At 34.3% G+C, this 14,070-nt stretch overlaps 1 protein-coding gene across 1 annotated transcript in view; it reads right to left on the bottom strand.

Annotated features, from left to right (window-relative positions):
- Positions 1 to 9,299: 9,299 nt before the first annotated feature.
- The window catches only part of LOC110113976, a gene marked incomplete in the record, with an annotated part of 47,723 nt that continues 42,952 nt past the window's right edge, over positions 9,300 to 14,070 (bottom strand). Inside the window, 2 exon segments of the mRNA XM_028692099.1 lie at positions 9,300 to 9,427; positions 12,404 to 12,751. Of these exon segments, the coding sequence (XP_028547932.1) occupies positions 9,347 to 9,427; positions 12,404 to 12,751 (429 nt within the window).

Genomic DNA, 14,070 nt, shown 5'->3' with positions numbered 1-14,070 from the left:
ACTCTGTTTTTGTGGTAGTAGATCGATTCCAGTAAAATGGACAATTTTAATTCCTTGCCAAGAAAACTTCTGACGCTTCTCAATATGCTGATTTGTTTTTTAAAGAAAGTTGTTCGTTTGCATGGTATTCCTCGAACTTTTACTTTCTGATCGTGACACTAGATTTTTAAGTCATTTTTGGAGAACTCTGTGGGCAAAACTTGGGACTACTCTTCAATTTAGCAGTGGCCTATCATCCTCAAACCGATTGGCAGACTGAGGTAGTAGAATCGAAGCTTGGGAAATTTTATTAAGATGCCCTTGCTGGAGAAAAAACCATCTCAATGGGATTTAGTGTTGCCTCAAGCTGAGTTTGCATATAATAATTCTGTTAATCGTTCTACTGGCAAAACTCCTTTTGAAATTATTTATGGGCAACCTATTCCTCACATTCTGGATAGAAATTCTTTATCTCTTCCTAAGAAAACTAGGTGCTGAGGCTTTTGAAACATTTGATCAATAAAAACTGTCCAACAACAGGTTTTTTGAAAAACTTAAGAAAGGTTACGGCTAAATATAAGACTGAGGCTGATTAAACATCGAAAAGAAGCAAATTTCAATGAATGGTGCTTAGTGATGGCTTACTTTGTCGCCAAAAGGCTTCCTGTTTCGCACTTTTAAAAAGTTAAGCGAAAGAAATTTGGTCCATTCGTGTGATTAAAAAATTAGGTGCTAATGGCCTATTTGCTAGATTTACCAGATACTGTTGGCACTTCACCTGTTTTTAATGTTTCTAACCTGTCTTTGTATGAAGGAGATTCTGACGATTTTGTAGATATTGAAACTTTACCACTCTCTGCTCCTTTGGTAAAGTCTGAAGATCAAATCGAAGACGTTGTTGACGTGAAGGTTTATTCAAAACAAGGCATGGAGAGCACAAAAAGTTTTTGGTCAAATGGAGCACGTCGGCCATTGACTGACTGTACCTGGATTGATGTGTTTGATCTAAAAAAGAAAAAATTGGAGCTTTATGAACGAGTTGCTGATTACGTTCTCATCAGGAGCTGAGAATTTTCCACCAGGGGAGAATTGATGCTATCAAAGGATTTTATGTACTTTTTATTTTGTTTGAACAATAGTTATATTTTGTTTTTCTTTTCTTTTTTTTAGCTATCCAATGATGGGAAAGCATCAATGATCATGGTAGGTAGTGCATATGGCTTGGTACCCTTTGGTTTGCTGGCTCGATTGGGTCCTTGGCTGCTGGTGGTTCACGGGTTGGCTGTTTTGGAGCATTCGGTATTGAGCTTGTTCCCTAAGTTGCTTGAGCTGAAGTTTAGTAGCTCATTAAATCCAAAAAGGTACATCATTATGAAGTTTACTTTGGAGTGGCCTTGTCCCTTCCCCTTCCCTTTTCTTCTTGTCTCTTGGATTCCGTGGCTTGTATTTAATGAGGGCTGAATTCTATGCTGAGAATTCAATGGAAAGTTTATTAATTTTCCTTTGGGAATTCAGCCAGTCTTGTGTTGTTTTTCCCGATGCTTTGCTGCTTTGGATTCTGATGTGGTTTTGTTGCTTTATGGCTCCTTGGTGCCAATGTTTCTTGATCTATTCCTTCAGAATTAATATGGGGCTGATTTCCGAATGGAATGTTACTGTGCTGCTTTGAAAGTTCCGCCTGTTTGCTGGTGCCTTGGTTCCGTGAGCTGCTGGGTTGATTTTCCGAAAAGAGCTTTTGGAGGTTCCTGTTCTGATTAATGAAGGGATGATTTCCGTGAACTCCTGGGCTGATTTCTAAAGGGACATTTGGGAATCCTATGATCTAAAATGCTTGGGAGCTTGTAAACAATTATGATGTGGCTTTTGGCATTCCTCTTCTTTGCCTATAAATTGGAAATGTTGTTATGAAGAAGAGAGTTGATATTTGTGAGCATATTTGCTATTAACCTGCGGGTTTATTCGGAAATCCTGCGGGCTCTTTCCAACCTTCGTTTCTCATCCCCTCCGGAAATCCTGCGGGCTCTTTCCACCCTTTCTTCTCGGGCTTCTAACCTCTTTCGTCTCTCCGCAAGTGCCACTCCATCTGTATCCTTCTTCTCAAAGTAAAGCAACTTTAGGGTGTCGTATCAGAGTCGATTTGAAGCATCTATTGAAGAATTGGGCCAATCTTGCAGTGGTGGACCATCGGTTTGCTAGTTCTATGCACTACTTATTTAACCTACAAATTCGATGCATGTGAGGAACCCGCTCTGACGGTTGTCTGAGGATAGCGTCTTTTTAAGTTTCTTTATTTCTTTAAAATCTCCTAGCATCTTTTGTTGTGTTTGTCAAGTTTTGGGTCGTTTGAGTTTATTTAACAAAGTTTGTTTTAAGTTCTTCTCATTTTGTCAGTTTTCTTCTTGTGTGTCTTTTGTGTTCAAGAAATATAGGGTCCCCTATATCCCTTGTCTACATCATCCATTCTCTAAATCCGTATGATAACTGCTGAACACAACATAAAGAATGGGTTATATGCAAAATAAATAAGAGTTGCACCTAATGATGAGAGGAAACTGCTCTTCAATTCTGAATAATGCCCATGCCCCAACCCACCAACAGAAATTTAATGTATCATTGGTTATTTCAAAAATTACTAGACAGTATTAAAAATAGGGAAAATAAAAATCAAATTAGATTGAAATATACAATCTTGTTGTTTGAGCTGTGACACATGGTTGGTAGCAGAATTCTCAAAATTAAATGAAAATATGAAGCAAATGAAAGAAAATAGTGATGCTTAACTGATTACACTTGTCATCGTCTATATCTCAAAAAGAAGTGAAATTATAAGATAAAGACATACTGATTACATGCTGTGCAATTCGTTGTATTCCTTGTGCTTCCACTTGGTTCAGATTAATTGTAAGATAATGACTTACTGATTACATTTTGAAATTTTGTAGTCGAAATGACATCCACAGAAAATAGAATTACCATATATATATATTCCAGTTCACAATGTGAATAGTTTGACAGATTTTGTAGAACAAGTGCAAAATTATTTGATAATCATGAGACTGATCTCCATTGATTGCCTTTATCATAGATTATGCCAAGAAACAAATGTGGCAGCAATCATTTAGTGTCGTGACTAAAAATTGATGGTATTAGTTGTCATCATCTGATAGTTTACATTTTATGAACCCTTTCTCCCTTTTCAATGCTAATTTCTCATTTCTTTGAGTACATTTATCATTCTAAAGATGTTAATAAACTCATGGACTTATACCATCTTTAAGTATTTTTAATTGAGCATGTTTCTTACATATATATCATCAGGGACACAAGCACTTCTCAAGAACAATTGTGCTCTCCATTGACTGCTCATAAAACTTAATGAATCAATAAAAACTTATTATCTCAAAATTAATCCCATCATTCAATCAAGAGGGACCAATATTCATACTTCCATCATCTTTGAGTAATGGTGGAAAGGTAAGGCATTGGTCCTTTTAAATCTACATCAACAGATCGCCTCAATATTTGTGATAACCCTACATTCATGCATAAGAAAAGGAACATTAATCCCATTGCTTCAATAAGAATCTGACCGTCTAAATCAGATCATCCCCAACACCAACTTAAAGTCATCAACATGAATCTAACAACTAGATTTGGATATATAGATGTATAAATCTCAAAGCCTCAAGGCTTTATCCATCTCTTCAATACCCTATGGATATAATGACCCATCAATAATCTTAGAGACAAGGTTTCTAGATCCTCAACCCTTTGATCAATTGTGGACCAACATGCCCAACAAAAGGACATTTTTATTCAACACAAATCTCAAGGTGTCTAGATCCTCCATCTTCGTATTCTTCATCAAATCTTTCATCATTTTCATATTCAATGATCATCAACAAATTGTCATTATTTGTCATGATCGAATTGTATGATTATTTTGTGCTCATCCATGTTATTAGATTTCCTCATAAATATACAGTATCTAACTATGAATCTTTTATTCACTTGTGATCTTGCATAGTCTGCATGCATATCTTTCAATTTATAAAGTATCACGTCTTCTATATAAAATTCATTAGCTTGGACTTAATTTAAGATATCTAAGGATTCTATAAATAGCTTGAAGATGAGACTCTTTAGGTCTGTGCATGAATTAACTGATGAGACTTACTACAAATGTGATGTTTGGATGGGTGTAAAAGAGAGATAAATTTCCAACTAATATTTAGCATTGTCTCATGTTTACTTATTTTCCTTCATATGCATCCAATTTTTGACCTAGTTCACTTAGAGTTTCACAAGGTTCACAATTAGTCATTTATGTTTTTTCCACTAGATCTACAACGTATTTTTGTAGAGAAAAAAGAATTTCCTTCTTATGATTAAGCAACTTCTATGCCCAAGAAGCATTTAAACTTGCCCAACTCCTTGATCTCAAATTCTTCAACAAGCTTGTTTCTGAGAGACCCCTTTTCTATGTTGTAATCAACTATAAAAATTATATCATCAATATATACAACAAGAATTAAGATTCAACCATTAGTAGAGTGTTTTATGAAGAGAGTATCACCCCCTTCACATTATTTATGATTTTTTCAAAGCATGCTCTCGGAGATTGCTTAAGACCTTATTGAGCCTTTTTTAATTTGCACAGATTGTTCTTTGTGAAAGAACTATCAAATCTAGGTGATGAATCCATATAGACTTCTTCAACATCCTCATGTAAGAAAGCATTCTTTATATCATTTTATTGCATAGACCATCCATGATTGGTTACAAGAGATATTATGATGCATAATATATTCATTTTTCAAATAAGAGCAAAAGTTTCTTAGTAGTCAATTTCATAGGATTCAGTATACCCTTTGGCTACATATCTCACTCAATGTTGTTCCAAGCTTCTATCTCGCTTTATTCCATTCCAAGCTTCTATCTTCAACGTCCTCATGTAAGAAAGCATTCATAACATCATATTGTTGCATGGACCATCCACAATTGGTTACAAGAGATAGTTTTGTATTCATTTTTGCAACAAGGGAAAAAGTTTTGTGATAGTCAATTCCATATGATTGCATACATTTTGGCTATCAATCTCACTTTATACCGTTTCAGGCTTCCATCTGCCCTATATTTAAGAGAAAAAATTCTTTTGTATCCTACAATCTTCTTTCATTTTGGTAGTCTGACGACCTTCCCAGTGTATTTTTTTAGAGTATTCATTTCTTCTCTCATGGCATCCTTCTAATTCTTTTTTCCAAATACCTCAAATAAGGTTTGTGATATTACAATAGAATTTGACCATATGTTTGTATGGAAGGCTTTTTGAGTAGGAGAAAAATTTTAAAATGATGTGTATTGGAAGATGGGATATATAAAAGAATGCATAGTGATGGGTTGATCATTGTTACCTATTAATAGTTGGAAGTCTTGAGTTTGCTAAAAATTTTAGCTTGGTTTATTCCTTCTTTTATAGAGTTGAAGGGGTGTCTAGATTGATTTATTAAAAATTTTGTTGGGATGTTAAGGTGAAAGATAGAGGTTTCATCAACCTTATCTTTAAATCAAGAATTCTCCATCTAAATATGAGTTTGATTGAAAAAATTTTACTTCTCATTAAAGGTGACATCATTTGAAGTTATGAATTTTTTGATGGCAGAATGATAACACTCATACCCCTTTCGAGTAAAGGAATGCCAAATAAAGACACATCTGAGGGCATTAGAATCAAGTTTATCACTGTCTTGCTCATGGATGTAAGCATAAGCAATGCATCCAAAGATATTTGGTGAAATTTTTGAAAGAAAGTAATTTGTGGGGAAAAATTCAACTAGATAGCTTATAGAACTTTTCAAGTCAATCACTCATGAGAGTATTATATTGATTAGATATGTCGCAATTAGGATTATTTCTCCCTACTATCTTTTGAGCACTTAATTCTAGAGTTCCAATGACTCAAAAGATGGCAATTTTTCCTTTCCACCACACCATTTTGTTGGAGAGTGTTAGGACAGGAGAATTGGTGGATAATGCCTTCTTTCTGGAAGAAAGATTATAATGTGTAATTAAAATAATTACAAGGATTATCAGTCTGAAATAACTTAAGGTCAGTATTGAATTTTTTTATATCATAGTAGTAAACATTACGAGAATAATGATAACATCACATTTTTATTTGATAAGATATAATGCAATAATCAATAATGGTGACATATCTTGTAGCTCCATAAATATTGGGGATTTTGGGTCGCGAAATGTCAAACTGAATAAATAGAAAAGGCGTCGACTCTAGAATGACTTTAAAAAAAAAAACAACATGATGATGTTAGCAATTTCACAAGTCTCACAATAAAAAATTTTCATGTTTTCATTCATAAAAAGTGAATGAAACATACATTGTAGGGTTTTGAAAGAAAGATGTCCTAGCCTATAATGATGTTCCTACATGGCTTTTATATTGAGTCTAGAGATGAAAGAACATCGCAAGTGGTTTTCATCTTCAAGAAGATATAGCCCATCCATTTCTTAAGCTTGCCCAATCTTCTTTCTCATGGTGAGGTCCTAAAATAAGGAATGCTAAACAAAAAAAGATTACCTTCTGGTTGTGATCTTTAATGATTTTATGAATAGATAGAATATTTAGTGTAAGATGAGGAACAAGCAGTATATTACTATGGGTAAAAACTCTAATATAATGTAGAAGAGTAGAAATTTGAAAAAAATACTTTGAATTTTATTGTTTGAATTTGTATCAAGTATGGAAGTACGTATAAATTTTTCAAAAGTCTTATAATTGAAATAAATTAAAGCTATTGCAAAAAAAGTCCACAAGCTAGAAGAGAAAGAGGTGGCAAACATATTGTAATCTAAAGGTTAACAAGATGATCGATCCAATAATTAGAACTATTAATCCACATGCTCAAGAATTTCTATCAAAATTGAATAACTTCTGAGTCCCATGATCATTCAACACATTATATGCTTCCTAACATTTGTTCTACAGGAAAATTAGACTTTTCTTTTTTCCTTCAAAAAATGTGATTCATTTGTTAGTTTTAGGAGATCATATAAGCTTATGAGATGCAACAAAGAAATAATGAAACAGAAGGATGAACCCCAACGTGAAGCTATGGATGCATCAGAAGTCAAATTTGAATACCCACACAGACTAAGTCAATATATTTAACTGGGTTATATAATGCAGGTTAACTCAGCTACCTTTTTATATTTTCCTTGATTATAAACAGCCCCTATATTATTCTTTTTGTTGAGTAATTCTATGAAATTTGTATGTTTAGTTAGTGCACATTAGAAATGCAAGTTTTTTTTAGGTTTCTCCCAACGTTTTACTTGAGGGTGGCTGATAGGATAATAATTTTTTTATCCATTAAGATATTAATAACTCTAAAATCAACTATACAACAATATTTTCATATAAAATTTCCATATTTTATCCAAAAAATAAGATAAATTTTCTAGATCTAAATAAAATGTAAAGCCTCATTATGGATCTTAATATGCAATCTAATATTTAAGGAATTGCATATTCATAAGGGTGTGTTTATCAAATTCAGCATCAAACCAATTTATATTAGCTCCTGAACATCATATGCATAGCCTTTTCAGTCACAAGTAGAAATAAAAAGCATTACATGAAGGATAACATAACCAAAAGAAATATAGCATGAGTTAGCATATACGTATCCTTATAGTCAAGTAACTTAGCTTAAATGGTTAAGTCATAAGTCTTTTTATTAAATCAAAATAGCCTAATATATATTGAATATGCATTGAGACCCAGATGATATAATTATAAAAGCGCTTAGATGGATTTTGTTGACCATCTTTTATAGGCAGTATTATAAAGCAAAGGTTAGGCTGATTAAACCTCATGTGAGATTTCAAGTTCATAAGTCCTATGCATTTGTTATATTTATGTCCAAGTAAAATACCTATCAGTGGTTCTCACCATAGATCTAGGATTTAAGGCTGTCTTTTCAATTACATCATAAATCCTCATCTTCCTGAGCATTTCTTCAATCTTGTGTTTTTTTAATGTAAATATAAATTTTCTAAACAAAATTTTTCAACTACAATATAAATTCAATCTCAAAAAATAAATCTCAATATAAAATAGTATTAAGTACCTCTGAGCTTTTCAAAATCAAGTATTCCAGCTATTTCTTTCTTTGGCTTTTACTTGAAATCATGGTGGGGGCAAGAAATATAGGGGAGCCTACACCCCTCGCCCGCACAAGAGAGGTGGGACAACACAAAAACGAAGAGACACGACTTGAGACGAAATTCAAGATGAGAAGAGAGAAGAGAACAAATTCTTACATTTCAAATTTGACATAAATAAAAACTTACAAACTAGACTCCAAATAAAATGACGACACCCTAAAGTTGCTGCACTTGGAGAAGAAGGATACAGGTGGAGTGGCACTTGCGGAGAGACGAAAGAGATTAGAAGCCCGAGAAGAAAGGTTGGAAAGAGCCCGCAGGATTTCCGGAGGGGATGAGAAAGAAGGGTGGAAAGAGCCCGCAGGATTTCCAAAGCAAACCTGCAGGTTAAAACTTTTCCAAAAATAACATTTCATTCAACTTTTTTAAACAATACATAACCCCCCATATATATTGGTATGAAAGAGGAAGACCAAAAGACACATAACATAAATTATCACAAGAACCTAAACATCACAAGCATTAATCCCAAATGCTTTACACGAAAAAACACACCCAAGCCAAGGAACCGAAGGGGCAACCGTGGGAGCCAAGGAGGCCGCATGGTTCCAAGGAGTCACGGTCACGGAAAGGAGACCAGGCGCGGAAAACCAGCAGCCAACCGGAATCCCAAGGGGCAAAAGCACAAAATACAAAAAGCCATGGTGGTAGCCAAGGAGCCACGCATGGCAAAAAGCAAATCTTGGAATTCCAAAAGCCGGTTTGGAATTCCAAGAGACCTACATAATTAAAAACATAAAAAATATAAAAAGTACATTTAATATAAGATAAATATGAACTAAAATCATAGCTAATAATGAGCTAACCCTTAGTTCAATAAATGAACTAAAGACCAACTCATAAATGAACTAAAATTTTAGCTCAATTTTGATTGAGCTAGTAGACTCAAGGGAAGCCAAAAATCTGATTATTTTTGACATGAGTTGACCCCCCTTGTCTACATCAAGACTCCCCTTCTTGCAAACTCCAGCTCCTGATGAGTTGGTTGTTGATTCCCTTGAGAAGGTGCATACTGTTCATCCAGCTCTTTTTGAGTTTCTCACCAAATCTCTTCAAAATTTCTTTCATGTTCCTTTCGAACTGTTGTTTGTAGATACCTTTTGTACTTCTCGAATTTTGATCACATAGGAACATGTGATACTGAAGCTTGTATAGACGATCTTGAAGTGGATCCGTTGAGTCGCCTTCTGTAGGAATCCATCTGTCCAACAGGAGTGAGACATCAGAATTCTCATGATTGATCTCCTCCATGAATGAAGCTATTTTTTGTTATTTTCGCATTTTTTGACTGACTCAAAAAAAGGCTCAACAAAAACTCAATTTAAAAAAAAAACTATACTCAACAATTCTTTTAAGAGACTCAACAAGACTCACAACAAATGACTTGACTTGACTACAACTTGACAAACACACAAACCTAGGACTTCCCTAACTTGCTCTGATACCAAATGGTGGGGGCGAGAAATATAGGCGAGCCTACACCCCTCCCCGCCGCACAAGAGAGGTGGGACGACACAAAAACGAAGAGACACGACTTGAGACGAAATTCAAGATGAGAAGAGAGAAGAGAACAAACTCTTACATTTCAAAATTGTCATAAATAAAACTTACAAACTAGACTTCAAATAAAATGACGACACCCTAAAGTTGCTGCACTTGGAGAAGAAGGATACAGGGGAGTGGCACTTGCGGAGAAACGAAAGAGTTAGAAGCCCGAGAAAAAGGTTGGAAAAGCCCGCAGGATTTCCGGAGGGGATGAGAAAGAAGGGTGGAAAGAGGCCCACAGGATTTCCAAATTCAAACCCGCAGGTTAAAACTTTTCCAAAAATAACATTTCATTCAACTTTTTTAAACAATACATAACCCCTCATATATATAGGTATGAAAGGGGAAGACCAAAAGACACATAACATAAATTATCACAAGAACCTAAACATCACAAGCATTAATCTCAAATGCTTTGCACGAAAAAACACACCCAAGCCAAGGAACCGAAGGGGCAACCGTGGGAGCCAAGGAGGCCGCACGGTTCCAAGTAGTCACGGTCACGGAAAGGAGCCCAGGCGCGGAAAACCAGCAGCCGGCCGGAATCCCAAGGGGCAAAAGCACAAAATACAAAAAGCCATGGTGGAAGCCAAGGAGCCACGCATGGGAAAAAAGCAAATCTTGGAATTCCAAAAGCCGGTTTGGAATTCCAAGAGACCTACATAATTAAAAACATAAAAAGCATAAAAAGTACATTTAATATAAGATAAATATGAACTAAAATCATAGCTAATAATGAGCTAACCCTTAGTTCAATAAATGAACGAAAGACCAACTCATAAATGAGCTAAAATTTTAGCTCAATTTTGATTGAGCTAGTAGACTCAAGGGAAGCCAAAAATCTGATTATTTTTTACATGAGTTGACCCCCCCTTTGTCTACATCAAATCAATTCTAAGTTAATCATATTATTCTTAAAATTCCACAATCATCTTTGAAATGAAATATTTGAAAACCATATAAAAATGTTAGCCAATATTTTGATATAAGAGAATATAAAATACTATTTTAATCAATAATTTTCTTAAGGGCCAAACACTATTGGAATGTGATTAATCGTAGGATCTTGCTCTTATGAGAAATTTGCACCCAAAATAAAATAAGCTCTATTCAATCAAATATAGTGTAAAGAAAAATCTATAGGAATATAAAAAGTTCAAAGTTCTTTTGGTTATTAAGTCCATAGTGAAATAATATTTTAGTCATTCAACATAATTTATTATTTTCTATATTGTACTCGATTACAAACTACTTTAAATTAGTCGATGAAAAATTCCCAATTGAATGAAAAAGAAAGGGCTAAAATGTTTTAATCTCCAACCATGAAGTAACTTATCTAGTATATCGAGATTCCAAATTCCCTCTACACCATTATGCCCTTCCTCCTCTGTGAAGCAAAACAAAGAAAGATCACACCGGATTTATAGTGGTTCGGTCAATCCTTGACCTACGTCCACTCCTCGGAGGCACCCTCCGAGTATTGCACTAACTAAGTGTGAAAATCGAAGGTACTCTTGAACTTCTTTCTATCCCAAATGGCTTTTATTTTTTATTGAATGAAAAAGAAAGGGCTAAAATGTTTTAATCTCCAACCATGAAGTAACTTATATAGTATATCGAGATTCCAAATTCCCTCTACACCATTATGCCCTTCCTCCTGTGTGACCATCACGAATGTATAATGATTTAAAAGTTGTTTCCAGAATTCATAAACAAATCTCCCATCCACCCATCCAAACTAATCTTATTGTAAAAAGAGTTAATATAACAGCACCTCGATTTCCAGATTTCCAACATTTTGGCAGCTCTTATAGAAATTGATTTCATTAATTAATTTAGTTTATTACATTCAAACTTCAAATAAATAGCCAAAAGATCAATGTGCAACAATAAATGTAGCTATCACTAACTTCCATGTAGCCAAAACTCAAATCTATATGGAATAGATCGTCTACTTACTGCTTCATAAACTTTCACTTTAATAAAGCACTTCTCCATTTTAACTGACCAATTTCAACCTTGAAAGTTAAGACCCCATTGATATCCTCATTCTTTTGTACAATAAATCTAAAATACTTAAAAAATTATTACAGCTATGTATCACCTTGCAATAAATGTTAACTCATGATACTTATTCGAATCCACTACAATGAGAAAACCAGTACGCATCATTCTCTAAGCTCTTTATTTTCAAAAAGTTTTCTTCATTGTAACAATCTACTTAAATGTCTAACCTATTAACAACATATCATAAGCAAATAGCATGAACTAAAATGTCTGGTGTAGAATATCTTTTTATATCTCATGAGTAAAAAAGAAACAAACTTAATATTGATCCTTAAAACAATAATACTCGATAAACTCTTCAGCCACCCCTACAAATGAATTTTCAATCTGACAATCACTGAAAGGCAAACGTTAACAGTGTCAACAAGACAAAAATTGCAGTACAAGCCACACCACATTGTTTGCAGCAGTCATTATTAATACACCAAAAGAGGTCACAGGCTCAATTTGTGTATAAAAAGAATAAAAATATAGGAAAGATGAATGGCAATCCAGTTAAATTGGTTATAAAAAGAACTATGAAAGTATGATCTTATAAATGAGAATTTGGGGTTAAGAAAGATACCACTTGTGATGCAACTGGTGTAGGTATGGCCATGAGAATGGCATTCATCCCAAGTTCAATGGTATGCCCCAAGTTACCAAATTTAACATTGACAGCCTGGAATAATTGCAATAAACACTCAAGTGATAAGGAAAAATGTGGCTGGTATATATTTCTTTTCTGTGACAATCTCATAGTGGATGTTATCACAGTTAACATTGCATGTACTAACGAAATATCTTCCTTGAGAAGCTTCACAGAACCCACAAACAGCTGAAGTAGAAGCAATGAAAACTCTGACAACTGCTCAAGGGCACAATCTTGCAGCCATTCACAAACCATACCAGAAGATACTACATCATTGACAACCTAAACTTAAAAAAAATAATAAGGATTACCATTAGCTGCTAAATTAGACGAATAAGTAACAAGGAAAATAAAAGAAATGATAGAGGCAAATCTCTGGAATAGTGGAGACCACAAAATTAAATCTGGAAATGCTGAAACAAATCAAAAGCATTCACAACTGCTAGTGAGTTCCACTCGCCATACTTGTGGTCATTATTTGTTGTTATTAAAATAAACTACATGTTAAATCAAATAACTACCAATAAAAGTGGAATAGCTTTGTGAGAGCATGACACACTAGAGATTGTATTTATCCCCATAACGAATAGTCGTGAAGTACCTTCATGTAGAAATATCAAATGGTTGGCCTTCATATAGGTACAAATTTTTGGATTGAAATTGTCACGACCCGGCCCGGTTAGCTCGTAGATACGAGGCGGGAACGAGATCGGACGTTTAGATAAGTAACTAATCATTCTTCAAGTAAATAAAACTATTCAATGAAATCTTCAAAGACAAAAAGCGCCTCTAAACATTTTCTATTTTCATTCCAAAAAGTGTTTTCAAAATAAACAAGATGGCTAACTACCAACCAACATGCTAAGCCATCCAAAATTATAAAGTAAGAGACTACAACAAGTAAAACTACTATAAATGAACCTGTCACCCGGGGTACGACGACTATATGTAAACCGCGGGTTGTCAGCCATCTCTTCTACCAGGTTCTCCTGAAAATTCCCAAAACTAGGGAGTGAGCTACGCTCAGTATGTGACAACTACAGCTAAAGTTCATGTACATTTAAAAGAAGAGAACTTGTGGATTAATAAACTACACATGTGCTTATAGATGTCTTAATGTATGTCTTGAAGCAAGTATGAAGTTGACTATGTATTGAACATGATATGAGTTATGCTTGTCTAACATTAGATAACATGAAATATGCTTTCTTATCATGAGATAACATGTGATATACTTGCATATGTTTATCTTTCCATTCATTATTGTATACATCCGTCCCGGAGTACCGAATTGTACTGATCAGGTACATATCATGGCCATAACGTTTTCATTTCGTTCCATCTTGCCTCAAAGGCCGTATTTGCTCCAAAGAGCCACTTCTGGTACTTCGTCATCAACAATCACATCAATATCATATATCATAAGGTATGATTAAGCATGAAAATGATAAGAAGATGCTCATGCTCATGATTTCATATGATATGCTATGAAACTTTAACAAAATTCAAACCACTAATTAACCATTGAACATGAACATGATATAAGAACTTTGAACAATAATTTTTTATCTTCTTTGCAACCAATAACATAAAGAAATAGG

Source organism: Dendrobium catenatum, unplaced genomic scaffold (genome assembly GCF_001605985.2).
Source record: "Dendrobium catenatum unplaced genomic scaffold, ASM160598v2 original_scaffold_117933, whole genome shotgun sequence".
Taxonomy (NCBI): Eukaryota; Viridiplantae; Streptophyta; class Magnoliopsida; order Asparagales; family Orchidaceae; genus Dendrobium; species Dendrobium catenatum.
The sequence above is the reverse complement of the archived record's forward strand: the minus strand, read 5'-3'. Positions and strand labels throughout refer to the sequence as shown.